Source organism: Catharus ustulatus, chromosome 26 (assembly GCF_009819885.2).
Source record: "Catharus ustulatus isolate bCatUst1 chromosome 26, bCatUst1.pri.v2, whole genome shotgun sequence".
Lineage (NCBI taxonomy): Eukaryota > Metazoa > Chordata > Aves > Passeriformes > Turdidae > Catharus > Catharus ustulatus.
In genome coordinates this window covers 3,878,328-3,906,306 of record NC_046246.1, presented here as the reverse complement: position 1 = coordinate 3,906,306, position 27,979 = coordinate 3,878,328, and the positions used below count along the sequence as shown (strand labels likewise).

The 27,979-nt window shown below is 58.3% G+C and overlaps 2 protein-coding genes across 5 annotated transcripts in view; both read left to right on the top strand.

Moving 5' to 3' along the window:
* Nucleotides 1-159: 159 nt before the first annotated feature.
* On the top strand, nucleotides 160-15,483 carry MAP7D1 (MAP7 domain containing 1). Of its 4 annotated transcripts, none has more exons than XM_033080826.2 (18): nucleotides 160-255; nucleotides 6,569-7,228; nucleotides 7,334-7,402; nucleotides 8,399-8,562; nucleotides 8,887-9,001; nucleotides 10,648-10,758; nucleotides 12,170-12,292; nucleotides 12,389-12,531; nucleotides 12,652-12,785; nucleotides 12,876-13,225; nucleotides 13,302-13,476; nucleotides 13,549-13,708; nucleotides 13,985-14,089; nucleotides 14,213-14,266; nucleotides 14,368-14,425; nucleotides 14,508-14,625; nucleotides 14,703-14,893; nucleotides 14,967-15,483. In XM_033080826.2, the coding sequence occupies exons 2-18, from the start codon at nucleotides 6,586-6,588 to the stop codon at nucleotides 14,975-14,977; spliced, it is 2,724 nt and encodes a 907-aa protein (XP_032936717.1). In that variant the 5' UTR covers nucleotides 160-255; nucleotides 6,569-6,585; the 3' UTR covers nucleotides 14,978-15,483. The 4 variants fall into 4 exon arrangements, with proteins under 4 accessions (XP_032936717.1, XP_032936718.1, XP_032936716.1 ...); XM_033080827.2 differs by lacking the exon at nucleotides 160-255 and adding an exon at nucleotides 335-411; XM_033080825.2 differs by lacking the exon at nucleotides 160-255 and adding an exon at nucleotides 672-759.
* A 619-nt stretch (nucleotides 15,484-16,102) lies between these two features.
* The window catches only part of THRAP3 (thyroid hormone receptor associated protein 3), a 26,884-nt gene continuing 15,007 nt past the window's right edge, over nucleotides 16,103-27,979 (top strand). Inside the window, exons 1-3 of the mRNA XM_033080524.1 lie at nucleotides 16,103-16,180; nucleotides 21,093-21,151; nucleotides 25,200-25,281. The gene's annotated coding sequence lies outside the window, so the exon portion shown is untranslated. The remainder of the gene's footprint in view (nucleotides 16,181-21,092; nucleotides 21,152-25,199; nucleotides 25,282-27,979) is intronic.

Genomic DNA, 27,979 nt, shown 5'->3' with positions numbered 1-27,979 from the left:
CCTCCCACTGCTGGTGCTGCCCACTTGTCCCCTACCCTGGCCGTGCGAGCAGGGCCGAAAGGGGTTTAATCTCGGAGCGGGGCCGCTGCTCCTGCCCGGGGAGCGGGAGCGGCCTCTGTTGTCCGCCGGTTACCGGGGCAGGGTGGGATGCGGGGGGGGAGCCCCGCGAGCGGGGGCGGCTGCTGGCGGTGACTAAGGCTCACGAGCGACGGGGAGCGGGGGAGCAGCAGCTCCAAGGCCTCTCCAACAGCTGAGGTGCGGCTCGGAAACGGGAAATCGGTGTCTTTTTGGGGTGCCTGAGGCTGGGGGAGCAGGTCCGGGTGGCGCTGGCTGTGCATCGCGGTGCTGCTTGGGGCGGGGCGCGTTTGCTGCGGGGCCAGCGCTTCGCGCGTGACCGGAGCATCATAAAATGTGTGTGCGAGTCCCAAAATCTGGGAGAGCAGGGGCTGGGGGATGCTGAGCATTACGGGGACAGGCAGAGAGGCAGGCCCGACACGGGGGTGACGGCCGCGGGGTCCCGGGCGCGGCTGCGGGAGGAGCGGCGCCGGGTCGGGGCTGCGGGGCCGCGTCTGGAGCCGGGGCGAGGCGGAGCATCCCCCGGCCGCTCCCCCCGGCCGGGGCCGCGGGGCCGGGGCGGGGAGCGCTGAGCGTCCTCCCCCGCGGGCCGGGGGGAGCGGGGCTGGGCCAGCCCCTGCGCCTGCCGCGCCATGGAGCGGAGCTGCGCCGGGCGGGAGCCGCAGCCCCGGCCCCAGCCCCTCGGTAAGGATCCGCGGCGGCACCGGCGCCGGTACCGGCTCCGGGGAGCGCCCGGGACCCCTCCCGCACCGCGGGGCCGCAGGGAGTCAGGGTGCGGGATGCGGCCGAGGGCTGCGGGATGCGGCCCGGGGGTGCGGGGTCTGCCGGGGGGTGCGGGATGCGGCCCGCAGTGCCGGCGGAGATGCGGCGGCCGGGTCCGCAGAATGCGGCGGAGCGGAGCGGGGCGGCGGCCCGGGGAGGCGGTGGAGGAGCCGGGGGGGCGAGGGGGGGGGAACGCGCTGCCGGGGCCAGGGCGGCTTCCCGGGAGGGACAAAGCCCGGGCACGGCCCTTCCATCTTGGGGAGGGCCGGAGCGGCCCCGGCCCCGCCGCCGTAGGGGGTGTAGGGGAACTGCCCTTGGGGAGCCCCGGGGGTGGCGGCGCCGGCGCCGCCCCGGCTGGTCCCCGCCGGCCGGTGGGCTGGTGGGTTATACCCCCGGTGGGAGGCACCCGCTGCCCCCCGCCCGCCCGGGGCCGCCCCCGCCCCGCCGCGTGGACTCGCGGCTCGTCCCGGCTGGGCCGGTCTCGCTGCCCCGGGATGAACCGGGGAGGGCGGCGGCGGCGGGGCCGCGCTCGGGGCCGCGGTTGGCGCTGCCTTTCGGGGCTCCAGCGCAGCGCTCGCTGTGACTAAGCAGAGCTCCGCGGCGGAGCCGCTTCCCACCGCGGGAGGAAGAGGAGAGGCGGCTCCCCTCCCCCTCGGCCCCAGTGCTCCATCGCCCGGGCCCGCTGAGAGGGCGGGATGGCTGCGGCTCCCGGCGATGCTGAGAACTGGCGGCTCCGGCACTAACCGGCCGCGGGTCTTGGCATCGCTGCCCGAACGTCGCGTCCTGCGCCAGACGTTGTCTGAGTCCTGCTCTCTGCCTCTGCTGCCTTCCCGCCCGCCGTGGCCTGCCTGCTCAGTGCTGTGGCTGCCCGGGGACCAGGACTGGCTGCTCCCGGCCACCCTGGGCACCCTGCACACCCGGATGGGTCATTGGGTGCTCTACTGAGAGCACAGAATGGTGCTGAAGGAGCGCGGGCGGTTTTGTGTCGTGTCGTCCTTCAGGGACCCTCCGTGACCTGTCCCATGTGGGTGACCTGCGTGACTGGCAGCCCAGGCTGCTTCCTGTCTTGCTGCCTAGAGCGGGTCAGAGCCACCAGCAGGGACGGGGTTTCACTCAAGGGGCCAGGAACCACCATGTGTGGGGCAGCTCTGGGTGCCAGAAGCTCATGAAGGGCACCCAGGGCAGGGTGTGACCTGCGGAGCTGCCCAGGTTGGCAGAGGGATGCAGGGCACAGAGGGACAGGGATCAAGGCAGGGCGCAGGCAGAGGTCTGTCCTTATCCAGCTTTCCCCCAGCTTCTCCAGCCCTTCTCCCTTGGCACAGCAGAGAGGGAGGGTGAGCTGGTTGCCCGCCAGTGCCTGTGTTTGGGAGCAGCAGCTCAGGAGTTCTCCCAGTGCAGGGGCTGCTGCTGTGAAACCATCAGAGCAACGTGATGCGACGTGCAGAGTGGTGAAGTGACAGTCCCGTGGTGCCATGTCCAAAATAGTTAGCACAGCTCTTGCTCCTTGGAGGGCTCTGAGCAGGGTTGGGCAGCCCCACAGGCAGCCTGCTGGGAATGGAGCTGGATCCTGCACTGCTCCAGCCCTGGTAGGTGCCGCATCCGTGTTGTGAGGCACAGGACCTGTTTTTTGGGCGTACTGACCTGCTCCCCAAGGGGCTGGATGCTGGCAGGCACAGAGCCCCATGCCCTGCCTTCCAGCCAGGTTTCTGTTTCCCAGCGTGATGCTAGCAGACAGGTTTTTGGGAACGCAGCTGGGCTGGCTGCCCTGGGCACTGGTGGCGCCGCATGGGTCGCCCCAAGGACGAGGGCACTCCTGTCGCCACTGCCAGTGCCAGATGGATGGTGGGCAGGTGTTCCTGCCCCTGCCCTCGGGCTGTTTGGGGTTGCACTGTGACCACAGTTTGCTGTGTGGGTGCTGGGGCCAGCAGCAGCTCCAGCTCTTTCCTTTGCGTGTGTTTTAAACCCTGGAAACCCCCTGGCCTCGCTCTCGCCACGAGATCCCAAGTTCCCCTTGTTGCTCTGCAGCTCGGCACATCAGTGCTGGCTCGGCAGTGCCGTGGGAGCTCAGTGACCTCTGCCCTGGCCCAGGGGCTGGTGCAGTTCCCCCATGGCTGCCCCCCATACCCCTATCCTGGAGCCTTGGCAGGACATGAATCCTGGGAAAGGGGGCTGGATATGCCTCTTACTCCTTCCTGGCACCTGGCTGTGCCCTCCCAGGGGCCCTGCTGCCTGCCCCCTTCCTGCCCTGCTCCAGCCAGTCCCCAGAGGCCAGTCCCCTGAAGTCGGGCTGGGGGAGAGGTGGGGCACTGTGGGCTGAAGCCCAGCCAGGTCCCAGCTGTGTTTCACTGGCTCCAAGCTGGTGGGGAGAGGAGCCAGACATGGGTGACAGTGCCCTTGTGCCTGGGGACAGGCTGCAAGTGGCTGTCTCCATTGGGGACAGGGTGTCATTGCTGATGGTGGCTGCCAGGGTGGCACTGGCCACCCCTGAGGCAGGGGCTGCTGGCATTGCCCATGTCTCCCTGCCCAGGCATGTGAGCCAGCGCTCAGGGTGCGTGTCAGTGCTGTGCCTGCAGGCAGGACATAGTGGGGACGTGTTGGGAATGTGCTGTGGACGTTCCAGGGATGTGTCAGGAGCACTTGCTCATTGTCCTTGTCATCCAGGTGTGAGGGTTGCTGCAGCCAGGGGAATCCCAGGAGCTGGGTGGAACAGGGCAGGGCTTAGCCCCAAGGCACATCTGAGAGTTGCGTTGGGGGTGGGATCGGGGGCAGCGCTGGGGCTTTGGAGCACCCCCAGGGCTTGGAGCATCCCGGTGCATGCCACAGTGCTCCTGTGGCCTCAGGTAGAGTGGACTCCAGCACCCACAGAGCAGTCCCTGCTCTGCAGCCATGACTGCCTTCCTGCTCTGCAGCAGGACCTGCTGGCAACCAGAGACCCACGGACCCATCCCCGTGCGGCTGCTGTCAAGGCAGGGGAGGCAGCTGGGAACAGCTGCACCAGGGAGGGTCTGAGGGTGTTATTGCACACATGGACGTCCCCACGGGCTGTGGGGAGCAGCCCTGCAGGGCCAGCAGTGGCTCTTTGGGCTGGCCACAGGGTCTTGTCCTTGGCACAGCAGGGACTGATGCAATGCCCAGGGTGGCTGGGCACTGTGACACCAGCACTTTTGGGTGGCTTTCCAGTGCTCAGCAGTGACCACTGCCCTGTCAGCCCTGCTCTCCTGGTCCCCCTGGTTGATGCCCCCTGCCCTGCTGGGCGCTGCACACGGAGCAGCCTATGGCTGCAGCAGGGAACACAAGGATACGGAGCTGGGGGGAGCTGAGGTGACATCAGGAGGGTGCCCCCCCCGCCCCGTTCTTATGGGCAGTGCCCTGCAGGGGTGTGCGGCAGACAATTAACGAGAGCCGCTGGTCCAAGCAGCGCCCGCGGGCCTCGATGTGCTCTCGCTTCACAGCACTGGGGATGTGCCTGTGCCTGGCTGAGCATCCCTGGCCATGTGCTGGCCAAGGAACAGCACTGCACCGGGCACTGCCGGGCTGGAGGTGCCGTTGGTGCTCGGTGGCACAGGCAGCAGCGCCAAAGGAACCCATGGGAGGAGCAGGATGGGCTGGGTGATGCGCTCTGAGGGCAGCACCTCACCCTGTGCTGGTGGCAGAAGTGGAGCTGGTGCCATGCAGGCTCACCCGGGCTGGGTGCTGCAGGACAGCCATGCCTGCGTGTCTGGGGGGACGGGAGCTAATCCGTGTGGAATGCCCTGGCCGGGGGAGAGGGGACGCCCGCGCCGCCTGGGTGCAGGCAGCGTTGGGTTTCAGGGCAGCTGCCGTGCTGGAGCAGCGACAGGGACAGATGGTGGCAGGGCTGGCCCTGCCCCACCTTGGGGGTCTTGGCTGGGCCTGGACGTCTTGGCCAGCCCTTCCCTGGCCACAGGTGGTGTTGTCTCTCTGGCCAGTGGGGCAGGGCAGATCCTGCCCAGGGCTCTGTGCCTGGCTGTGTGGGGTGGCAGGAGGCACCCACTGTCCCCTGCCAGTGCTCCCCACATGTCCAGGGCTCTCCTGAGGTATTTCCATCTGCTCAGGGGATCAGCCTGGCCTTCACTTGACTGGCTTGGCTTTCACTCAGCCCTGTGGGCAGCACTTGGCTGTGCCACCACAGTGGTGCCAGGGTCACCCCTCCCAGCATGGTGACACTGTAGGTGCCATCCTGGGATCTGGCAACTGGGGGCTGCCAAGCCCTCCTGCCTGTGGTTGCCCATCTGGGGCAGCCCTGGGGGGACAGAGCAGGAGACCCCCCCAGTCCCAGTCCCTAATAAGACCGATGGCTGCCTCACAGGGCGCAGTGCTGGGGACATGGGATGTGCAGGATCGGGGCCAGGGGATGGGCCGGCTTCCTGCAGCAGAAAATACCCGGAAGGTCTGCGGGGGGGCCAGGGCTTGCTATGTCCCCACGGAGTCCAGGGTGGGGAATCCTGCTGGCACAGCCCTGGCCTGGGGGGCTGCAGCAGCACCCCCAGCCCCTCTTTTGGGACCAGGGGACCTGGGGTGTGCCCATGCTGTCAATGCATGGGGCTGGCAGTGCCTCTTTGGATAGCCTGGGCTGACCTTGGCTCAGAGTGCTCCAGCATGGGGTGGAGGAGAGCGTGGGATGGGAGAGGAGCCGTGGGGTGGGTGAGAGCCATGGGATGGGTGAGGAGTGGCGCCGGCTGTGTTTGCAGAGCCCACACTTTGCCCCTCGCTGAGGGCTGTGGAGAGCTCTGCAAACACGGCTGGGCCGGTGTGTGACATCAGCTGGTGGTGGGTGCTGGTCACTGGGGTTCTGCCATCCCCCCTGGAGCTGGGGGCTCACTCTGCAGTGGTGCCCATGGGGCTGGAGCTGTGTGTCCTGGGGTGGTCTGGCATTCTGGCCAGGAGTGATGGTGCTGCTGCTGCGTGGGGGTTGGAGTTGGGATCCTGGCATGTACTGAAGGGTTTGTTTGCAAAGGGCTGATAATGGGGGCCGGGGGAGTCAGCACCACTGTTGTCACTGAGGACACTTCCGACACCACTTCACAGAGGGCACGTACCATGGCATTGCCAGGCACTGGCACCATGCTGGGGCGTGCTCAGGGCTCCCTCGGGGTGCCCAGGGGCCATCCAGAATGGGGGAGATCCCCTGGGCTGCCCCACGGCCGGCCCCACGCGGGGAGGGGGCTCTGTCTGGCAGCCTGGTGTGCATTCCTGGGCCATGAGTTCATGGCTGCGGGTCCGTGGCGCATGGGGGCCATGGGCTGTCACGGTGACGTCAGGCCACAGCCCGCACCCATCCTGCCTCCGGCTGCGCCGACTGTGCCGCGGAAGTGCTCGACATCCTCGTCACCCCAGGGAGAGTGGCAGGGGAGTCTGTGGGTCCCTGTGCCCCTGGGGGGTCTCTGGGTCTGTGTCCCACCACGGCAGGGCCAGGCGGCAGCTGCCAGGGGATGAAGGGCAGCTTTGTGGTGGCAGTGCCTGGTGGAGCCCGGCTGTCCCTCTGTGCATTGTGTGCCCAGCGCCTGGCACCCGCTGTGGGTGTCCCCCAGGATTGGGGCAGCAGCAGCAGCAGGGCTGAGGTGGGGTCCCACTGCCCTCCCCAGCCTTGCTCCTGAGGGCTGTGTTTGGGGGCGACAGGGCTGTGCCCCTGAGGATTGTGTTTGGGGAGGATGGATCTTTCACAGCCTTCCCCAGCTGAGTGACCTTGTGTTCTGCTCTGCCCCTCTTGCAGGGAAGCCACCATCCCCGATGGGAGACAGCATCCCCCCACCCTCCGTGCCGCCCCCTTCACCTGGGGATGCCCTGCATGGAGAGCGCAGCCCCCCTCAGCGTGACCGACCCGGCCCTCCAGATGTCATCCCCTCGGAAAAGACCGTCCCACCAGTCCCTGCAGCCATCACCCCCTCTGAAAAGATCGTCTCGCCTGTCCCTGCAGCCGTGCCCCCCTCCCAGCAGCCCGTCTGCCCCCCGGCTGTGATGCGCCCCTCTGAGAGCAGCCCCCCACAGCGTGACCAACCCGGCCCTCCGGCCGTGGCACTGCCAGGACAGCCCGTGTCCCCCAGCCCTGCCACTGCGGTCCCCTCAGCACAGAGTGTTCCCCCACAGTGTGACCGGTCCCCCCCCGGACCCCCCAAGCAGCCTGGGATGGAGCACCCCAAAGAAGAGGCTTTGCCCCACACCACTGGCCAGCCTGTCCCCGTCCACGCTGCCGCCCCTCACTCCATGGAGGTGCTGCCCCATGGGAGCCAGCCCCCAGCCCCAGCTGCCACTGAAGGGGCCCCTCCTGATGCCAAGAGCTCCCTGGGTGCCACAGCTGGACCCTCAAAGGATGTGACCCCCCGGAGCAGCCGCCCCTCAGTGTCTCCTGCCGCCAGCGCCCGGCCCAAGCAAGGTGGGTGCCAGGAGGCTGCAGTGCTCCAGTGATGCTGCACCCTGTGGGCACCAGGTGATGCCTGGTGGGGCCAGGTGCTACCCTCATGGTGTTTCCCCTCTGCAGATGCCCAGAAAGCCCAGGCAAGGCACAAGCAGGCGAAGGAGCGGCGCGAGGAACGGGCCAAGTACCTGGGTATGGGGCTGGGAGGGAAAGTGGATGTGGGGGGAGGCAGGGGCTAAGGAGCTTTGCTGGGTCATGGGCAATCCCATTAGCTGTGGTGAGCTGAGCCTGGATGGGAACTGCAGTGCTGGCAGCTCTGCCCACCAGGCACTCACTGATTCCCCAGGACACTGCTAACCCCTGGGCATACCACTGACCCCCGGGCACACTGCTGACCCCCAGGCACACCATTGACCCCCAGGCACACCACTAACCCCTGGGCACACCACTGACCCCTGGGCACACCACTGACCCCCAGGCACACCCCTGGGCACACCACTGATCCCCAGGCACACTGCTGACCCCTGGGCACACCACTAACCCCTAGGCACACCACTGACCCCCAGGCACACTACTAACCCCCAGACATACCGCTGACCCCTGGGCACATCACTGACCCCCAGGCACACTGCTGACCCCTGGGCACACCACTGACCCCTGGGCACACCACTAACCCCTAGGCACACCGCTGACCCCCAAGCACAACACTGACCCCTGGGCACACCACTGACCCCCAGGCACACTGCTGACCCCTAGTCACACCACTGACCCCCAGGCATGCTGTTGACCCCCCAGCACACTGTTGCTCCCTGCTTTGGATATTCCCCAGGTCCCTGCAGGTGCCACCAGCCCTGGTGCCCGGCTCTGCCATGTGCAGGCAGCCCCGCAGTGGCTCGGGGCAGCGGGCGAGCGGGGCCCCTGCGCTGCACATGGGGCCTCCTTGTCCCCGCGCTCTTTCCACCCTCATTCCCCCATTGTTCACCGCGCGGCTCGGCGGGCTCCCGGCGGGCTCCCGGCCTTCCTTTTGTCCTGGCCCAAACCCCTCCCTCGCCGTGATGCTGCCTGCCCCGCAAGCCCGGCCGCGTGCCCCGGCCAGCCTGCGGCCCCACGCCGCCAGCATGGGCACGCCGTGCCACCGCGGGGCTGCCCAGGGCTGTGCCGCCGGTGCCACCCCGCTGTCCCCCGCAGCTGCCAAGCGGGTGATGTGGCTGGAGAAGGAGGAAAAGGCCCGGCTGCTGCGGGAGAAGCAGCTGGAGGAGCGGCGCAAGCGGCTGGAGGAGCAGCGGCTGCGGGCGGAGAAGCGCCGGGCGGTCCTGGAGGAGCGGCAGAGGCAGAAGCTGGAGAAGAATAAGGTGAGGATGAGGATGGATGTCATGAGTGCAGTGGACTAGGGGCTGGGGTGGCACATGGGATGCAATCCCTGAGGAGTTCTCATGGCTCCAGCAACTCTTCAGGAGATGCTTCATGAGCCGTTCAGGAGCTGCCCGCTCTGCCTGTCCTCTGCTGCCCGTCCTTCACGGTGCAGAGCCTGTGCTGTGCCCAGCTTCTTGGCATCACTGTCCTGTCTCCCTCCAAGCACCCCCATCGCTGTGATGGCCTCATGCTGGGGGGCTCTGGCTGGCCCCAGCCCCTCTCCTACAGCCGCCAGGCTCAGCCTGTCCCTCTCCCTCGGACAGGAGCGCTATGAGGCAGCAATCCAGCGGTCGGTCAAGAAGACGTGGGCAGAGATCCGGCAGCAGCGGTGGTCCTGGGCTGGGGCCCTGCACCACGGCTCCCCCGCACACAAGGATGGTGAGTGCTGGGCTGGGCACAGGCACCTTGGGACCCTGTGGCTCTGACAGTGATGGGGGCAGCTGGGCATCTCTCTGCCAGCCCTCAAACTCAGCTCAGCCCCACTTGGTGGGGTCATGCTGCCATCACTCTGGGTTGTGCTGGGGATTGATGGCATCCCATGGCTGTTCCCTGCTCTGTGGGGCTGGGTGTAAGCTGGAGGGTGTGCGTCACAGTCCCTGTTCCACTCAGAGCCCTACCTGGGGACAGCCCTGCCATGGCCACGCTGCTGGGTCTCCAGCAGCTGTGAAGAGCCCCTGGCCTCAGGGGCTGTGGAGCTGCACGAGGCCTCTGCAATCTGTGACTGGGGTCTGTGCTGTGGCGTGTCCCCTTGTCCCTCAGCTGGGTGGGGGCAATGCTTGGCCACTCCAGGTCCAGTATGGAGGTGACCAAGGCTGTATGTGCGGCTGCAGAAGCTGGTCCTGCTCCCTGGGGGCTCCTTGGGGACACTCTGCACAATTCAGCACTTGGACATGTGGAGGTCTCCACTGTCTCCTGACTGCTGTGCTGTGCTGGCAGGTGCTAGCACTGTCTGGCATGGATGGTGACACAGAGAGGGCTGTGTCCCTGGGAACTGTCTGGCCTTCACGTGCCATGGGGCAGCTGTGCTGGCCCCGGCTGTACCTGGCCAGACTGTGTACAGGTGTTGTGTTCCTGGCTGTACCTGACCGAGCTGTGTACAGGTGTTGTGTGCCAGGTTGTGCGTACTGGCACCGTGTGCCCAGTGCCATGTGTGTGCAGGTGTTGTTTGCCTGGCTGTACCTGCCTGGGCTGGGTGTGCAGGCTCCCTGTTCTGGGTGCCTGTCTCGGTGCCACGGTGGCTCGTGGCACACTCGGGGTATCTGTGGTGCAGCACCTGGCAGGGTCTGGCGAGGGGACACCTTCCCCTGCCACTTCCCATTGGATGTGGTGCTGGAGCTGCTGCCAGCTGTCACTCACAAATGTGCCTCCACCGGCCCTGAGCTTCCCTGGCTGTTTTGTCCAGAGGAACCCAGCCAAAGTGGGGAGATCCCAGCTAACTGTGGAGGTGCTGCCAGCCACCAGGACTGTCCTGGCAGTGCCATAGTGACCCAGCACCAGTGTGATGTTGTCTTGTGTCTGTCTGGACCTGCTGTCCTCACCCTGCTCCCTCAGGGTGGATGCTCACCTGGGGCTGCCGAGGTCTCCAGCCAGCTGCTCCCGATTCCCAGGACTGTGTTTGGGAAGACTGTTGGGAGCTGCCCTGGCTCTCTGAGGATGAGATCCCTGCATGATCCCAGCATGACCCTGCAGGGTTCAGACACTGCCATAATGAATGCCAGTGCTGTGTGTTGTGTCCCCAGATGCCAGTATCTCCTCTGGCCCCACTCAGTGTCACTGGATTCCAGCATCTCCTGTCCCACTCTGTGCCGTGTCCCCAGACTTCAGCATCTCCTGTCACATTCTGTGTCGTGTCCCTGGATTCCAGCATCTCCTACCCCATTCTGTGCTGTGTTCCTGGACTCCAGCATCTCCCCTGGTCCTTCCAATTCCGCCCCAGTGCCCTGGCACGGCCATGCATGCTGCATGTGGGGGGCCCGGCCCCAGCCCCGGGACCTTAATGCCCTTGTGTCTTTTCCCTCCTCCAGGTGCGAGCCGGTGCTCGGTGTCCGCTGTAAACCTCCCCAAACACGTCGACTCTATAATCAACAAGCGGCTCTCCAAATCCTCCGCCACCCTCTGGAACTCTCCCAGTAGAAGTAAGAGCCCTTTGCGTTTGCCCCAGCGCAGGGGGCACAGCCCAGCCCCTGCCCAGCGCTGGGGACTCCCCATGCCAGGGTCCCCCATCCCCAGATGCCCGCGGAGAGAGGAGAAGCCGTTTGCTGTTTGCGGGAGGAGGCTGGAACCGGCCGGTGGCTCCTTGAGGCTGTGTGGGCTGGGAGGAGAAGGAAGAGGAGGAGGAGGAATGGCTGGGTGGTGGCAGCCCCATGGGGCGCCAGGACGGGGATGGGAGCCTGGCTCCCTGCCCCAGGGCAGCTCCAGTGGCTGCTGGTGCAGCCACAGAGGGGCTGCCTCTTGCCGGCCGTCCTGGGGCTGGGCACGGTGCCTGTGTCCCCACAGGCTCCTGGGGCTGGGCGCCGTGGAGCTCTGTGGCCGTGGTGCTGCAAGGTCGTCCTGGCCCTGGGAGTGCTGCCCAGGGCGGCAGCCATGCCTGAGGGATGTGTCCAACAGAGGGATGTGTCCAGTGCCGGGGCTGCTGTTGTGTTTCGGGGTTGCCTGGTGATGGGTGCCTTCCCGGACGGGTATAAATAGCCAAAGCAGCTGACGCCGGTGGCTGTGGTGACGCAGGCAGCTCCCACCGCCCTGTGCTGGGGCTCAGCCCAGGGACAGGCACCTGTGGGCTGTCAGCACTGCCCAGGTAGGAGCAGCATCTCCCTGGGCCTGTGCCAGACCTGCCACCCTGTCCCCCTGCAGCACCCATGGCTCTGAACTCTCCCCTCCTAGCAGCTGGTGCTGCCCCTGGCCTGACACCCAGTGGAGAGGGGCAGAGGGTCCCTGTCTCCGTGGGTGTTTCCCATGCGCCGTGGGGTGTTTGGTGACATGTGCTGCAGGACAGCCGTTGGCAACTTGGTGCCCTGCTGAGCCAACTGTGTGGCCAGGCATCGCCGTTCCGTGGGTGCTGTGAGCTTGGCCTGGCTCCTGGCGCATGCTTGGTGATTCAGCACAGCTTCTGTGGGATGTGGGCACACTGTGGTGTCCCCCTGGGCAGCTGGCATGCGCCAGGGCTTTGGTCACACAGGACAGGGTGCCATTGCTGGGCACAAGGAGAGGCCAGAGTGGGGAGGCTGCTGTCACCAGGATGGCACCTGGTACCACTGGTACATGGTGACTGCAGTGTCCACAGGACACAAGGACACCACTGTCGTCATGCCACAGCGCCGTCCACAGGCACACAGCCGCACACCCATGCCTGGGCCTGCATGGCCCTTCATCCTGCTCAGCCGTGCGGGGCCGTGGGGACCCCTCCCCAGCACGGCCGAGCTCTGGGCACTCCTGGAACTGTGCATGCGCCGTGGTATTGCTGCAGACACACGGCTGCTCCCTCCCAGCGGCGGCTGTGGGAGCAGGACTGGGGTTTGTGGTGCACTAATGGCCCCTCTCCCTCCCCAGACCGGAGCTTGCAGCTGAGCCCATGGGAGAGCAGCATCGTGGACCGGCTGATGACGCCCACCCTGTCCTTCCTCGCGCGCAGCCGGAGCGCCGTGACGCTGGCTGGGAATGGCAAGGAGCAGGGTGAGCCCCAGGGGTCAGGGACATGGGGATCCTGAGGTCACTGGGGAGCTGGTGTTGGTGCTGGCTCCATCCTGACCCTGGTCACTCCTCCTCCAGTGCCCGTGTGCCCACGCTCAGCCTCCGCCAGCCCCCTCAGCCCCTGCCACAACCACCGCCTGCCGCACCGCTGCTGGGAGCGCCGGAAGGCGGCCGCTGCCAGCCCTGATGTGACGCCGCGCCGCAGGACCGAGCCCTCGCCCGTGAGTGCCACCTCCCACAGGGACCCTGGGTGCCAGGGCAGCTGTGGGGCACAGCGTGGCTTCCAGCCAAGCCCAGCACCCAGTGCTGACACCATCTCTGTCTGTCCTTGGCCGGAGCAGAAGAAGAAGGAGAAGAAGGAGAAGGATCGGGAGAACGCCAAGGAGCGCAGCGCCCTGTCCCGTGAGCGCAGCCTCAGGAAGCGGCAGTCACTGCCGGCGGCACAGCCCCGGCTCCTGCCTGCAGCTGACAGCAGGTCAGGACCCCCGACCTTGAGGCTTCCCAGCCCTTAACCCCACCCAGGGGCTGCCCCAGCCTCACTAACATGGTCTCTTGCTGTTTGCAGCCCCGGCCCCAAGAACCGTCCCTCATCCCCTGCTGCTCCCAAGAACCGTCCTTCATCTCCTGCCACCCCCAAGAACCGTCCCTCATCCCCTGCCACTCCCAAGAACCGTCCCTCGTCCCCTGCCACCCCCAAGGCTCGCCCGGCATCCCCCAGCCTGGCCCTCAGCTCTCCCCACAAGCCGCCCCTGCCTCGAAGCGCCCATTCCTCCCCCAAGGTGCGGGCCAGGACCCGGGAGGAGCGAGGGGAGCAGGAGGGCCAGGCAAAGGTGCGGGAGAGGAAGGAGGAGGAGCGGGGTCCGGCACCCTCAGCCCTTCCTGAGCCCCCCAAGGTGCCCACAGAACCGACAGCAGGTGAGTGCAGTGTGGCCGGGGAAGCCACAGGGCTGGGAGAAGCCAGAGCAGCCCTGACGCTGCCTGCCTCCCTCAGCCCCCCCAGTCCCTGTGGCCCCCAGCCCTGTGCCAGCCAGCCCCCCAGCCAGACCCTCCGCTGGCACCACGGACCGGGAGGAGGCTGCCCGGCTGTTGGCAGAGAAGCGGCGCCAGGCCCGGGAGCAGCGGGAGCGGGAAGAGCGGGAGCGCCGGGAGCAGGAGGAGCAGGAGAGGTGGGTGTTGTCCCTTGTCCCCCTGGCCCCCGGCCCTGGCCTCCTGCCGTGCTAAGGGCCCCCTCCCTGCAGGCGGGTGCAGGAGGAGCGGGCACAGCGGGCGGCCGAGGAGCAGAGCCGGCGGGAGGCCCTGGCACGGCAGCGGGAGGAGGAGCGGCGGCTGCAGGAGGAACAAGAGGCCCAGGAGAGAGCCCAGGCTGAGCGAGAGGAGGTGGAGCGGCTGCAGAGACAGGTTGGGGTGACAGAGTGTGGGGGAAAGGGGCTGCAGGGGGACAAAGGCAGGGATGGAGGAGGAAGGTGGGGATGTTCTCCTATTATTTACTCTCCAGGGGGATGAAGGGATGAGAACCAGCCTAGTCCCTCAAGGCCCAGAGTGACAGGAGGGAACATGGAGCAGGGCTGTGTTGAGCTGTCCAGGCAGCACATCTCCACAGCCCCTGCCCTGGTCCCTGCCTCATCCCTTTCCTCCCTGTCACATCTCACCTGTTCCTGCACTGCTGTGACACAGAAGGAAGAGGCCGAGGCGAGGGCGCGCGAAGAGGCTGAGCGGCAGCGCCTGGAGCGGGAGAAGCACTTCCAGCGGGAGGAGCAGGAGCGGCTGGAGAGGAAGAAGGTGAGGGTGGGGGGCATCTCCAGGCATGGGGCTCGGCAGGTTTTTCCCTGGAAGGGATCCTGCCTGGCACCAGGGGCAGGTCTGGGTGGCCAGGGCTGTGTGTGAGTCCCTCTGTGACTGCAGCGCCTGGAGGAGATCATGAAGAGGACGCGCAAGTCGGACACAGCAGACACCAAGGTGGGTGCCTGTCCTCTGTCCCGGGGCACTGGGGACCTGGGGACTCGACAGAGCCCTCCTGCCCCTGCCTGCAGACCCTCACAGCTCTCCTGTCTCTGCAGAAGAAAGACGACAAGAAGGTGGTGAACGGGAAAGCAGCCGAACAGGAGGATGTCTCAGGTGTGTGAGCACCCCAGGCCTGCTGCCCCCAGCCATGGTCTGGCCTGGACCGTGGCTGAGCCCCGTTCTGCTGTGTCCTCAGGCCGTGAGAAGCACCTGGGGCCAATCCCGAAGGCAGAGGAGCTCCCAGAGACGGAGACCCCAAGCGCAGGAACGCCAGGGGGGACAAAGGGCTTGGTGGGTGAGGGGCTGCAGCCAAGGTGAGCGTGGGGACACCGAGGGTGGGGGGCTGGGGGGTGGCAGGGCCAGGGCTGAGCCCAGCCCTCCCATCCCACAGCTCCAAGGAGGCAGTGGCCCTGGTGAACGGCGTGCAGCCTGGCAAGCATGAGAACGGCTTCTCAGGCACCGAGGGCTCCAAGGAGCTGCGGGACCTCTCCCACCACGGTGGTAGCCCCAGCAGCATCATCCCCTTCGGCGACAAGGAGCCCTTCCTCAAGCAGGCCGTGGTGAAGCCCCCGCAGGTGACAGGTGAGCAGTGTAAGGGATGTGGGGGGACAGCGCTGTGTGCACCCCAGGCTCACACTGCTCTCCCCACCCACAGAGGTGCTGTGAGGGCCTGGCTGCTGTTCCCAGGGGCCACTGCCCACGCCCTGACCCCGGCAGCCCACGCAGAACCGTAGCTGTCGTCAGAACACGACCCTCGCTGCTCCTCCCGGGCACCCAGGGGCTGCAGGACCCCGGCGAGGACGCCTGGCTCCTCTCTTTGTTCTCGTTTTTATTTCGTTTTGTTGGGTTTTTTTATTTTAAATATGCACCTTATCAGACTGACAGCCCACCCTCGCAGCCTGCCGGAGCCGCCCCAGACGTGTGGTGTAATGATGTAGTTATTTAACTCGCTGGGTACAACGTCTGTGAATACTGTAAATAGAGCCGGCCGGGCGTGGGGATGCTCTGGGGGGCTCAGGGGGGGCCTTGTCACAGCTCTCTGTCCCCACGTTCACCCGCATGTCCGTGTGTCCAGTGTCCCCGGGCCCGGCCGGCACCACGCTGCTCTGTGCCCTTGTGACAGTGTTATGCATCCAGACAACCTTTGACAACAATTAAAAGTGGACAATGCCCTCGGCGTGTCTCTCTGTGTCCGGGGAGGGGACTGGGAAGGTTCGTGCTCCGCAAGGCAGGGCTGGGCTGGGCTGGGCGCTCTCCCGGCCTCCACAGCAGTGGGGCAGGTTTGTCCCCGTTCTCGGGCTCGCCCCCGGAGCCCCCGCAACTGCCCACTCCATCAGCTCCGTCCCAGCGAGGGGAGAATTCTCATCCCGGGGGTCCCATCCGCAAGCAGGGCGTGTCCCAGGCCTACGCCTTCCCTGCCGGGCCCTCAGGAGCCGCACGTGGGACAAACCGGGAGCCCGGGGCCTGAACCATTAGAGCTGGAAGGAGAGACCCCGCTAGGCCACTCCAGCGAGGGCCGCGCTGCGCCCTGGCCGCTCACACGGCGGAGGAGGCCGGGCCGGGCCCTGCTGGGTGGGCGCGCCCCGTCACCGCCCCCGCCGCCATTTCCCGCCCGCGGTCCGCTCCCCGCCGGAAGGGCTGCGCGCATTGCCGCGCCACGGACGGAGGCGGAAGTGAAGGACTGGCGCGCGCAACGCCCGCTGGGGGCTGTAGTGCAGCGGAGCAGGGGACAGGCGGTGCGCTAAGCGGGCCGGACTACGGCTCCCGGCGGCCCCCGCAGGCGGGCAGAGCGCGCGCGCGGGCCGGAAGTGCGTGAGGTGGAGGCGGAGGGGGCGCCTGGTGCGGAGGGGCCGTGGCGAAGCGGCGCCGGTGAGTGCAGGGGCACTAGGGGGTCCGCGGGGTCCCCACTCCACCCCGCCCCGCCCGCCGTTACCGGGAGTTTCTCTTACCCCTCCCTCCTCCCCAGGGCGTCCGCAGCCGCCTTGCCCCGGCTCTGCCCACTCCCCCCTCCCGCCCCTCCTGGGCCTCACCGCGGCGCTGCTCCCACCCTTTCCCGGTGTCCTGGCCCCGTATGTCCCCGGGCGCGGCTCGTTTACAGCTCTCGGGACCGCTCTGGCCTGGCCCTAGTGGCGCCTCGTGGTGGGCCTGGGCCCGGCCAGGCCTTGGCGCCTCCTCGCGGCCCCGGGGCCGGTTGGGCCTGCCCGGCCCTTTCCCGGAGCCGCTCGTGTTACGCTGTGGTCTTCTCAGACTATTCCTCAGTCGCATTCCCGGAGATCCCCGTCCTCCGCCCGCGCCTCTGGGCCGCGCCCCTTGAGTTCCCCACCGTGTCCATTTGTCCCTGAGGTCCCATCCCGGTGTCCGGGGCTCCGCGTGTTGTTGCGGCTCGGGAGGCGCTGCCGGGGCCGCAGCCATGGCCCCGCGTCCATCCCTCGCTGGTGTGTGGCTCCCGCAGCGGCGCTCAGCACTGCCCGTTTCCCGGTGCAGCAGGAAGGATCGGTGCTCTCTCATTGCTTGCTTTGCGTCTTGCTTACACGTGAAATTTGGCTGAACTTCAGCCGATGTGGCAAAAGAGGTGGTGCAGTGGCTCAGACCCACGTGGAAGCCTGAGTCTTCATTTTCATTGGACTGATAAAGGCTTTTTTTGCTAGTTCGTATTGTTTTGGGGAAATGAACGTGTTTGAGGTTTCTACAAATGCATTTCAAAGCCTACACAAGGTGATTTTTATTGTATTTCCTAGTTCCTGGGTGTTCTTGTGGGAAGTGACAGGGTAGGTCTGGAATAGGCAGTGCTCCATAGAATCACTGAATCATGGGATGGTTTGGTAGGAAGGTACCGTAAAGCTCATCCCCTCCCACCCCTTGCCATGTGCAGGGACACCTGCCTGTCCCAGCTTGGACACTTCCAGGGAGGGGACAGTCACAGCTGCTCTGGGTGACCTATGCCAGGGCCTCACCACCCTCACAGGGAGGAATTTCTCCCTAATCTTCGATCTAAACCCACTTTTAGTGTGAAAACATTCCCTGTGCCCTGCCTTGGGAGGAGCAGGTGAACTCGAGGATGCAGCAGCATCCTCTCAGGACTTGTCAGAGGTGGAGGACTCCTTGATTTTTATGTGTACAGTGGTGTGCCAGGTGCTGTGGCATAAGAATAGGTTTGTTGCTTGAAATGAACAATTGAATACCATTTGGAAGATGATCTGGGTTGTTGGAAGAGAAGAGCCTTTATTGCTGCAGCAGCACAGAGGCTGCAGGGTCACATCAGCAAATGGACATTTTCAGGCTGCTTTTCCTGAGAGTGCAGTGAAATCATCCTGTTACTTTCTGGAGGGACTCCTGAGGATTCCCTCTCGCAGGGAGCGAGGGCAGAGGCTGTGTCGGTGCTGATGGTTGTGACATTTCGGGTGGGCTTTACTGTGCCCTTGGTGGGTGCTGGGCTGGGAGAGCTGCTCCCAGGGATTGGGTGTCACAGCCTTGGCTCCACTCACTCAAAAGGTGTTTCAAAGCTTTGCTTCTCAGGTTCCCTCAAAGGGAGTCAGCTGTAGGCACAGGAAAGCAAGTGCTAGCACACACCAGTGCCTTCTCCTGGAGTTTCCCGTGGTTGCTCTGTGTCCTGCTCTGAAATTTCACGGGTGCCTAGCATGGAGTGAGGAAATGGCTGGCTTTGTGACCTCTCTTAGGGGTTGCACAATCTCACAGCAGATGAGAGGACAAAACAAGACAGTTACTGCAGAGAGCTTTTGCAAATGTACATTTTTGTGTCATAGAATCCTTTGAAGGGTCTAGGGCCTTGTGATTTTTGTCTACCATTTCTTTGGGTGCTGCTATATATTTTTGAATTGCATCCTTCCTTCTAGGAATTATTGTCCCTAATTCAGCAGGAACAGGGAGGGCAAGTAAGAACTCGAATAGAATAGTTTCCTCCAATGTCCTTAGGCAGCTGAAGGTTGGGAATGCTGCTCCTGAGGCAGTGCTCCAGTGGATGGGCCTTGGTGTCTATTCCACATGAGTGTGATTTGGAAATGCTACAGTCTGGTCCCAGGGGGTTGCAGAGTTCTGGGAGTCCTGTCCATGAGATGAGGGAGGTGCAGGGCAGCTGGGGCCTTGCTGCCCCTTACCTCATTCTCACATTCTTTTTGTCCAGACAGCCAAAGAGGGAAAATTTTACCTGTCAGGTTATTGCAAAGGATGGTCAGGCATTGGAAGGGAGGGGCTGCCTAGAGGGGTTTGGAATCCCCATCCCTGGAAGTGTCCAAGGGATCCTGGATATGGCACTCAGTGCTCTGGGCTGGGTGACAAGGTGGGGACTTGATCTTGGAGGCCTTTTCCAACCTGAATGAATGTGTAAAGAGATGAGCTGGCCCTGGGAAGGAGGTGCCTTTCCAAGGTGCTGTAAGAGCAGTGGTGCTCTGGCTGCAGCCGTGTGCTTGCCCAGACTCTGTTGGCAGCAGCAGGTGGGAGCAGCGATGGATCCCCGTGCTCTTTGTCTGTAGGAGTCCTGCCTGTGGCCCTGGTAGCTTCCTGCTATTTTCCATCCTTCCTAATTCCCTGCCTCTCTCTGAGTTGTGTGTGTGTCTGGAAGACAGTTCTGCTGTCAGTGCTTCAGTGAGTGCTGTTGGGGAAGAGGCTTCCCTGAACTCCAGGACTAACCATGTGCCCTGACCTTGGCTTCTAGTTCTTTTTCATGGAAGTAAGGCTTTGTCATGTGTATTGTAAATAAAATGGGTATTCTGCACATGGGGTTATGATGATATAATTTGTCTGCTGCTTTCTCCAGCTCATTTAAGTCAGGAAGTGTATACATTATTAAAGAAAATATCATTTGGGTCAGGCCAGGCATGTGGGCTCACAGTGAGGTGTTTGTGGCTGCAGGAAAGCTGGTGTACACTTTCTGGCATGGGTGTTGCTATTAGAAAACAGAAATGTTACAAATGGTATAGAATACCAGCATATGAAGTAAGTGACAATCCATGCACATCAGCACATCTAAGTTTGGTTTACCTGCTCTCACTTTCTCTGCTGTCAAAGAAATGTTGCTTTGGGAGGCCTGGGGAGTGCTGAGCTGGACTGGATAAGCCTGAGGATGCTTTTCATTGTAAGGCCGTGGTGTTCCCTAGTTGTATCCCTGAAGGAATAGAGTGGCTTTGCCAGAAGTTTAAGTATTTTTCAGCTCACTTGGCTTTGTCTTTGTGAAATGACAGTTTGTCATGTTGGAACTCATTAATTGTTTTAGCAGCCATGGAACCCTTGAACTTTTTTTCTCCATTTCTGGAAAAGTTTACAGTATCCTGAGCTGTGTTTAATGGAATTATGGTAGTACAAGGAGTTCTTCGGTGAGGCAGGAATTTCAGGATATTCAGCCACATACTTCAGGCCATGGGCATTGGAAGAGAGCGGAATGGTGGTGGTGGTTGCAGAAACTGTTCTGGCTCCCTGGGGAGCTTGTGCCCAGATGACAGTGCCAGGCTGTGTGACAGCCACGGGTGGCAGTGGGGCTGTGCCAGTGCCCCTCAGACTGCCCCTGTTCCTGGACACAGTGGTTCCCAGGACAGGCCTGGGAATAAGGCTTAACCCGCTCTGGGGATTCTCTAGTGGGTCCCAAGATGAGAAAGTTGTTAAATTTGGCCCTAGCAGCTCATCAGGTCTTTGTTCCTGCTGGTGCCAGGACAGATCTGTGCCTGGGAAGGAGCCGGTGCCATTTTGTTTCCGGATGACAAGCTGGGTGTGTGGGTCTGGAGTCTCCTCCCGTGAAGGAAACATCCTTCCCCTCCTCACAGAGAAACTGTGTTAGGAGAGCCTGAACCTTGGGGGAGTCACTGCTGGGAGCTTGGAGAAGTGAAGAGTTCCTGCTTAATTTAGCTTTATCATGTCAGGGCTATGAATAGTGAAATCACGGGATCACATTTCATGCCAGCTGGGAATGGTGTTTGCGCTGCCTCGCTCCATGGTAACCGGAAGCTGCCAGGCCATTAAAAAAAAAAAAGTGAAGCTGGTGGCGCACAGAGGTGGCACCCGGCTTCACTGGGGATTGTTTCCCACCCAAGGAGGGGTTTTCTGTCCATGCCCTTGCTCCTGTCACATGTGACCACAGCTTATTCCCCTGTGGTGTCCGAGAGTGAGGCCTGTGCCCAGCCCTGCTCACGTCTCCACTGATCCCAGAGCAAGTGCCCTGCTCACAATTTCACCTCCACATTCGTCACCCGGCCATTTTTAGCCTGCCATGATTTACAGGGTAAGGTGGGTGTGCAAACCCCAAGGAGCCCCTGCTGGGAGAGCAGGGTGCAGAGCTGGCTCAGCCAGGCACTGCTCCTGCTGCTGCCTGGGGTCACTCCTACCTTTGGATGAGGGAAAGCTGCAGAGCACAGCAGGGCAAAGAGCCCCCCAGGGGTGTCTGCTCTGGGAGCACTAAAGGTGATGGGGGGCTGTGGGGTGTCAGGCTGGAACTCAATCCTCCAGGGACTGAGGCTCAGCATTAATGATGTTAACTAACCTGTGCCTTAACAGGGGGCTGGACATATGATACCAGGTGGCATCGTGTGCATTGTAATTTACACCTGAAATAATTACAGTAGTTGCTCCTGTGGGGCTGTGGGTGAGGTTGGTTTCCCCAGTTAAGACCTGTGTGTGCTCTCTGATGAGGTGAGGTTATTTTGGTGGCTTTGTTTTAGTGGGAAACAGTGCTGAGATGAATGGCTGAAATCAGATTCCTTTCCCGTGCTGCTAAAATAAGAGGATTTGCTAATGTCTGGTTTGGTATAAATTTAATTTTCTCTTTTTTACTCAGGTGAATCGCTTCTAAAGAAGCTGTGTTTAGAATCAGATTTCATGGGACACTTGTACAAGGTACGTGAACATAGCACAGAAAATTGTTCAAATAAGCTTATTCCATATGTATGGCACTCCTGTGGACAGGCATTTCCCTCTGTTTTGAAGTCTGGCAGAGTGTAGGGATGGCCTGGTCTGGTGCTTTGTCCTTACAATAATGCCACAATTAAAAAAAAAAAATAAAAATTTACCAGGTCATGGAAATCCTTTTTCTTGTTTTCCCCTGAGGGAGTGGGATTCCAGTTAAGGTAGAGATAAATAAAGTGCTGGCTTGAAAATATGTGAGTAGTTTATTTTGCATTTTTCAGCTTTATAAATGAAATTTGCTGGAATTTATGTTTTCATAGGTTAAATTTGTGGAGAGTTGTAATCCCTCGGGAGAATCTGTTTTGGCTGTAACTGTACTGTGTGCTTCAGGAGAAATTCCAAAGAGCCCCCAATCAAACAGATTTTCTGTTACTTGCTGTTTATTTGGAAGCAGAACTTCCACGTTTCTAAGCGTGCCTGGAGGCTGCTGGGCTCCAGCTGGCAGCCACCTGAGAGGATGGAAATGTCCTCAAGTTCATCCTCCCTTTGCTGAGAACTTCACTTACACACAAGTTTGAATTCTTTGAGTTAACTGATTTGTGAATAGTTTTGTTAAGGAAATTAAATCAGACCATTTCTTGCTTCTTGTGGGGGCTTCCAAAACTCCAGGCAGGGATTCCCAGCCCCCCAGCAGTGGTGTCAGAGCTATCCAGTTCCTATCCAAAGCTGCTCAGAACAGTAGGGCTGTGCTGTGAGAAAGCCATCAATTTGGGAAAGACCTGATCTTTCTGCTTTTCCCAAGCTAATGTAAAATTTGGAAGGAAAAAGCTGATAAAATAGGTTTTTCTCTTTTTTTTTTCTTTTAAATTATGGATGTTTTCTTCGGTGTTTAGCAGAAATTCCAGCTGCCCAACTTCTGTAACAAAACCACCCAGACTTATAATCAGTTTTTTTCTTGGATTGTTTCCTTGAGGTCCCTGTCACTAAGTTGTCTGTACAAAACATACGACTTTTTAAGCTCAAACATTTGTAAAATAATGTCTTTCAAGTAGCCACTTTCAGAAAAGTCACTGATTGGGGTTTGTAGCGGGTCAAATTATTCAGCACTACAATCTGCAGAATCACTCCTTTCCAGAAGAACCTGTAAATACTCTTCCAACCATTTCATAGAGCCTGCTTCTAATTATCTGAACCCAGGAGGAGCTCAGGGTTAAAATTAAAAGCCTTTGGGGATTGGTTTATTGGTGTGAAAACCCAAATGTGCTTGAAGGAAAAATCTTAATTTTGAAAGCACATAGACTAGAGAGAAATTGAAACTGCTGCTGACAAATCTGTGTTTCTCTTGCTGTGGCAGAATAATTCTGGCTGTTTTCCCCCAAGTGTGTTTAGCACATGTTAGAGTAGAACACTCTGTTTTGTGGTTGGGTTTTTGGTAATTTTTTTTAGCAGGGTTGTCTGGGACATTTTTTACTGAAGAGGCTGGTAAGTGTAGTTGTAGCTCTAGTTAATGTGTGTCATAAATCTTCTGAAATCACACTGCCATTGGATTGGGAAGAGAAGTAATTCTGCTTTTTGTTCTCCCAATGAAATTTGATTAAAATTAACATTTTGATTTGCTCCTCTGTGGCTGGCAGTAGGAACTGTGCAGGTGACTCTTCACTTGCTTCAAATATTAACATCAAGAACATACTTAAGGTTTGGTCTTGCACCAAAAATTAGCTTGAAAAGGAGGAATCCAGTAGAAAGTGAGGTGTTAAGAGTTGGGTTCTGAGCAAACAAGGATGAGTCTGCTCTCTGCACTTGCTGCTGCACTTCAGGGACGTGGAGAGAGCTGCAGCTCTTTCTAAGCTTATTTTTACAGTGATATTTGTTGTCTCATTACACAGAGCACACTTTGTAAGGTGTTTTGTGGGATTATTTCTTTTTTTTTCGGAATGAACTAATCTTGTTTGGGTTTTGGGATTTGGGATTAGGAATTGTAGAGCTGGCAGAAGGAGAATTAATTTTTTTCCTTCCCTGATAATGAAGGGTGTTGAGCAAATGAAGGAGCAGTTCAGCTGTTCCTCCCGAGCTGAATGTCTGTGCTGGTGACACCAAATGGATGCCAAGAGGCTCGGGCAGAAATGTGCTCTCTAATGAGGTGCCACCTCATTTGCTTTGGGCCTCGCAGCAAAATAAACCACAACAGCTTTGCTCAAATGCTGGCCAGTAAAAAGCAAAATTTTGTTTTCCTACCACACTTCTAGAGAGCGTTCTACAAACGCTTTTACAAAACATTTAATATTTATGAGCGCAGTGTTTGCAAACACCGTGTTATAAACGGAAACCACTGTAAGGAATTTCACCACGCTGTGCTTGTGTCTGAGGCGTGTCCATGGGCCATGTGACTTGTTTCCAGGTGTTTTGGGGTTTGTGCTCAGGTGTGAACACCAGCAGCTGCCTTGGCAGGGAGCTGTGTGCGGTTTCCCTCTCCAGGCTGGCCAGCTGTAGTGCTGCGTGTGCAGGATCCTCGCTGACACCTGGGGATGGAGTGGGCTCAGCTGGAGCTTGTGCCAGCTGGCTGCTCTGGGCAGGGCTGTTTGCAGCAGCTGGGGAAGGGCTGAAATCCCAGTTCGTGCTGCCTGAAAGACCTCGAACAAAGGAGTGGAAGATGGAAAGAGTCACAAAGTAACACAGGCCAGTTGGAGACATGGAACTAAGTCCTGAAGAAAAGCTTTTTGACAACCAGCAATGTTTTTAATTTGACCCATGACTTGGCACATGGAAATGTTCTTTACAGTGTTCTGGAATAAGAAACTCCTGGATTGTGATTTTCACTGCAGCAGAGCATGTTTCCCAATTTCCTTTCGCTATCTGGAAGAAAGGTTTGCTACTCCTGCCTGTTGTGTCTTGACTTGGTTGCTTTTTCTGCAGTGGTGCTCTAAACACAAGAATAGTGTTTTTCTCCAAAGGAGAAGCCAGGTTTTGGTCTGGATGACACCTCTGGGTCTGGGATTGTAGCAAAACTCAGTGGTAACTGTAGTGTTTGGGAAATGGGCAAAAAAACCCCAAAGCCCAAGTGTTCTGCCACAAATCAAGAAATAATGGGTATAGCAAACTCTTTCTGCCACTGTGAAAGGCTTAAAGTCAAAGGTGTTAGTAAGATAAAAGCTGAGATTTCTTTTTATGGACATTTAGTCTGATGGACAAGACAATAATAAAATAATAATAAAAGGTCTGTGGCATGTTGTTCTTTGTGGCTTTTTTCCCAAGACTGGTAAGCAGGATTTAAAAACCACTTAACTTTGCCACACCACCTTCCCTCTTAGGTGAGAACAGGACTTAATCATCAGTTCAGAGAAAAGTTTTTAGGCTACTTGAAATGAAAACTGTGCTTTTTCAGTGAAGGACAAGAAATTAATAGCTTTAAATAAGTCTTATTTTATGGCTGAGCACAGAGTAAGTGACATTCTTGCTGTTAGATCAGAGGTTTAATAACATGGAGCAATTTCTGAGGTTGTGTTTACTGTTGTTTTCTCTTCTAAAACCTCCACCCCTCCAGCAGTGCATGGAAGGATTCTGAAATGTAACTATAGACCTGTCAGAAAAGCTCCCAGTGGACTGGTGGCTCCCTTGGATGACGGCGATATGCTGATGGATGAATTGTCAGGAAAAGAATTGTTTCTGTTGGCTTGTGGATTCCTTTAACAATATGGCAAAATCCTTAGTCCTGAGCCCAGTAAGACCATTCAAATGGGCTGAGAGAAATGACTCCAGCACGGCTGTACAGGTGCACTGACAGATGTGTGTCACAGCAGGTGGGATGGGGCAGGGGAGGTGGAGCAAGGAAGGAAGAAGAATTAAAATTTTGAAAGTATGAACGATCATTTTAAAACCTACATTTTCCATAAAAGTCCATGCAGAAAATCCTGGTCAGCTGTGGTGTGTGTGCTCTCTGAAACACTGGGGATCTGATGAACCTTTTGGGTGCAGCAGGAGCTTCACCCCTGGTGGCAGTACAGCAGTGCATGTACAAAGGTGTATTTTCTTCTCATTTCAGGTTTTCTTCCTGATTTTATAATTGACAAAGCTGAGACGGTGAAATCTGACAGAAGGGTGCAAGGTGTGGCCTGCTCAAGCAGGTAGGCACAGCAAAAGAAGTACTCATGAGAGGTAAAACTGCCTGTCTTGGGATTTGTAATAAACCTCCTTATATGCCTTCCCTTCTGGGCATGCTACATGTTAGACTGATGGTAAAATTCTGCTTTCATTGATAATGCTACTGTGCAAAAAATAGGGAGCAGGTTTAGAAGGAAAAAATCAACCTTGTCTTGGAATGTTTGGGCTTGTCTTCTCAAGTGCAAAATATAAGGGTAAAGTAGAACAATTTAATGAAAAAATCCTGGATGTCCTGGAAGAAGTATTTCCAAACTCATTTTTATTTTTTTAATGCTATATTGACTAATCTTTAGATTTATGGCCTGGTGATTTTTGGGAGAAGAGCACTGCTTCCCCCAGATACCATAACTGGCCAGATTGTTAAATGTCACACTGATCTAACTGTTAAATCTCATATATTGTCGTGTGCCCTCCTCCAGCTTTTGTTCTTTCCTTGAGCACTGCAGTGGTTTCAGTCAGTGCCCTTAAAAGTTTTCCTTAACTATTGTGAACATTTAAATTCCAGAAGCTTATGGAAGTGAATAGCTGTGAGAAGCTCTCAATGGTGACCTTTTTCATTGGTGCAGAGTGAAGCAGAGTTGTTTCTCTTTCGGGTTCTGTCAGGAGGTGAAACATTAACTTTCCTGCCACTGTTTCCTGACAATGGTTTGCCTTCCGGGCAAAGTCCATTGTGGTGCTTTAGTGGGAGTATTTGCTCCTCTATTGTTTCCATCAGTGCTCTGCTGGATTGCCTGAGGATTTGGGAATGGAGAAGGCAAAGTTTGCTCTATACATTGTGGTTTTATGACAGCTGAACAAGCTGTCAGGTGTCTGTTTCCCAGGGAGTGATGCCTTACCAGAACTTCTAAACTCAGCACACAGATCACATCTGAAAACAGCGGATGGTTTTGGATGGGAGACTACACTCCTTGAGCTGATCTGCTGGACAGCTTAGAACTGGGCCTGCAGAAGAAACAAACCAAAAAACAAAAGTTGAAAACCCCTGGTAGTGCTTCCAGCTGTACATGCCCTCTAGACGAGTGTAGTCACGCTTCCCTGCTGGGAGAGGAGATCTGGATCAGGCAGCAGCATCAGCCCTGTCCCTTCCAAGTGCAGGGGGAGCTGGTGTCAGGGTGTTCTGTAGCTGTGGGAAGGAAGTGGGACTGGCAGGGCAGATTAAGGATGAGTCCCCATAGCACTGTGCAAATGCTTCTGCTTGCGGTCCCTGCTCAGGGCCAGACAGCATCTCCAGGAGCTGTGTGCTCTAGGCACAACTCTGTGGGCAGAGGAAAGATAGGAATGCCAGGGGAGAAATGGGAGGTCAGCAGCCACTGCTGTTCTCAGAGTTTGCCTTTGCTTCACTTTATTTAAAAAATATAAAATCCTTTTTAAAAGAGCTGATGCTTTCAGAGCAGGGTACTTTGCTGAACATATTTTATCCGAGTCAGTTATTCTTTAAATGTGTATCACAGTGAGTTTACAACTGCAGTTAACTCAGGGGAGCTGACGTGACTCCAGTGTGCAGTTTGTTTAACCTTTTGAGTGCTGATAGAGCACAGCAACACTGTTTCTATCCTAGTAGGGGTTACTTCATATGTTAGGAATGAATCAACTTTAAAATGTTGGCAGAGATAAAGAATCCAAGACGTGAGCGTTTGGCACACGTTGCACACACCAGGGTGGTTTGGCTGGGAAGTGCTGTAGATCAAAGTGAAAGGCAAAAACTATTAAACAGATCAAAGTGGTATTTTTAAAATCTATTTTGGGGTCTTTTTGGGATTTCCTGAGAGTTGGTGCTACATCTTCTGTATCTTGCAGTAGTTCCTGTTACCATTTCTTTCTTCTCTTCCATGTTTTGGTTTCCAGTGCTCAGCGTTGGATTACTGTGGGCAACAGAGTAGGAAGTGTTGCAGGAAGTGGTTCAACAGACATATTCAGTGAATTAAAAGGAAATAATTAAAAATTATCTTTTCACACATTCTTTCCCTGAAAAATGACCAAGCACAAGAACAAACCTTTTTTCTCAGAGGCAGTATCTTTTGATTTCCATCCTTAGGGCAACAGAGAATAAAACATCTATTGTTTCCTAATAGAACAGGAACAACAATTTTATTATTTTTTCTGCATGCTTTCTGATGGGGAATATGTCCAAATACTTCAGTTGAATTGATCTAACATCTTTAGTATAGTTAAAGAACAGGAGCATGTAACTTTTATTTTTTTAAAATGAAAACCAAATTCCCATTTCTAGAAAGTCCCAGCTGTGGTGATGACCCACCACCCACTCTCCCAGCAGCTGCTCCTGTGCTGGCCATTGTTTTTCCTGGAAGTGCTCTGGCAGAAGTTGAAGCCTTTGGTAACCATATATGTAATTTTGGAGAGCCACTGGAAGTGAAGGCATTGCAAGTCAGTCCTCTGGAATTTCCTTAAAATGGATATAACAGCAGCAGCCGCACTTGATCAGTTGTGTTTATGTACCTGAATGTCTCTATTTTTAATCAGTGGGTAAAAAAAAAAATGAAGTTTGTACTAACACAGTTCCTTTTTCTTTCTGGCTCTTTTTCGTTAGTCATTTTAGGTGGGAAGTTTGTTTATAACTTATTGAATATTCAATTAATGCAAACTTTGCTCATTGGTAAAGGAGAACAGATCAGGGAGGGTGTAATTGAAATATTTGTGTGG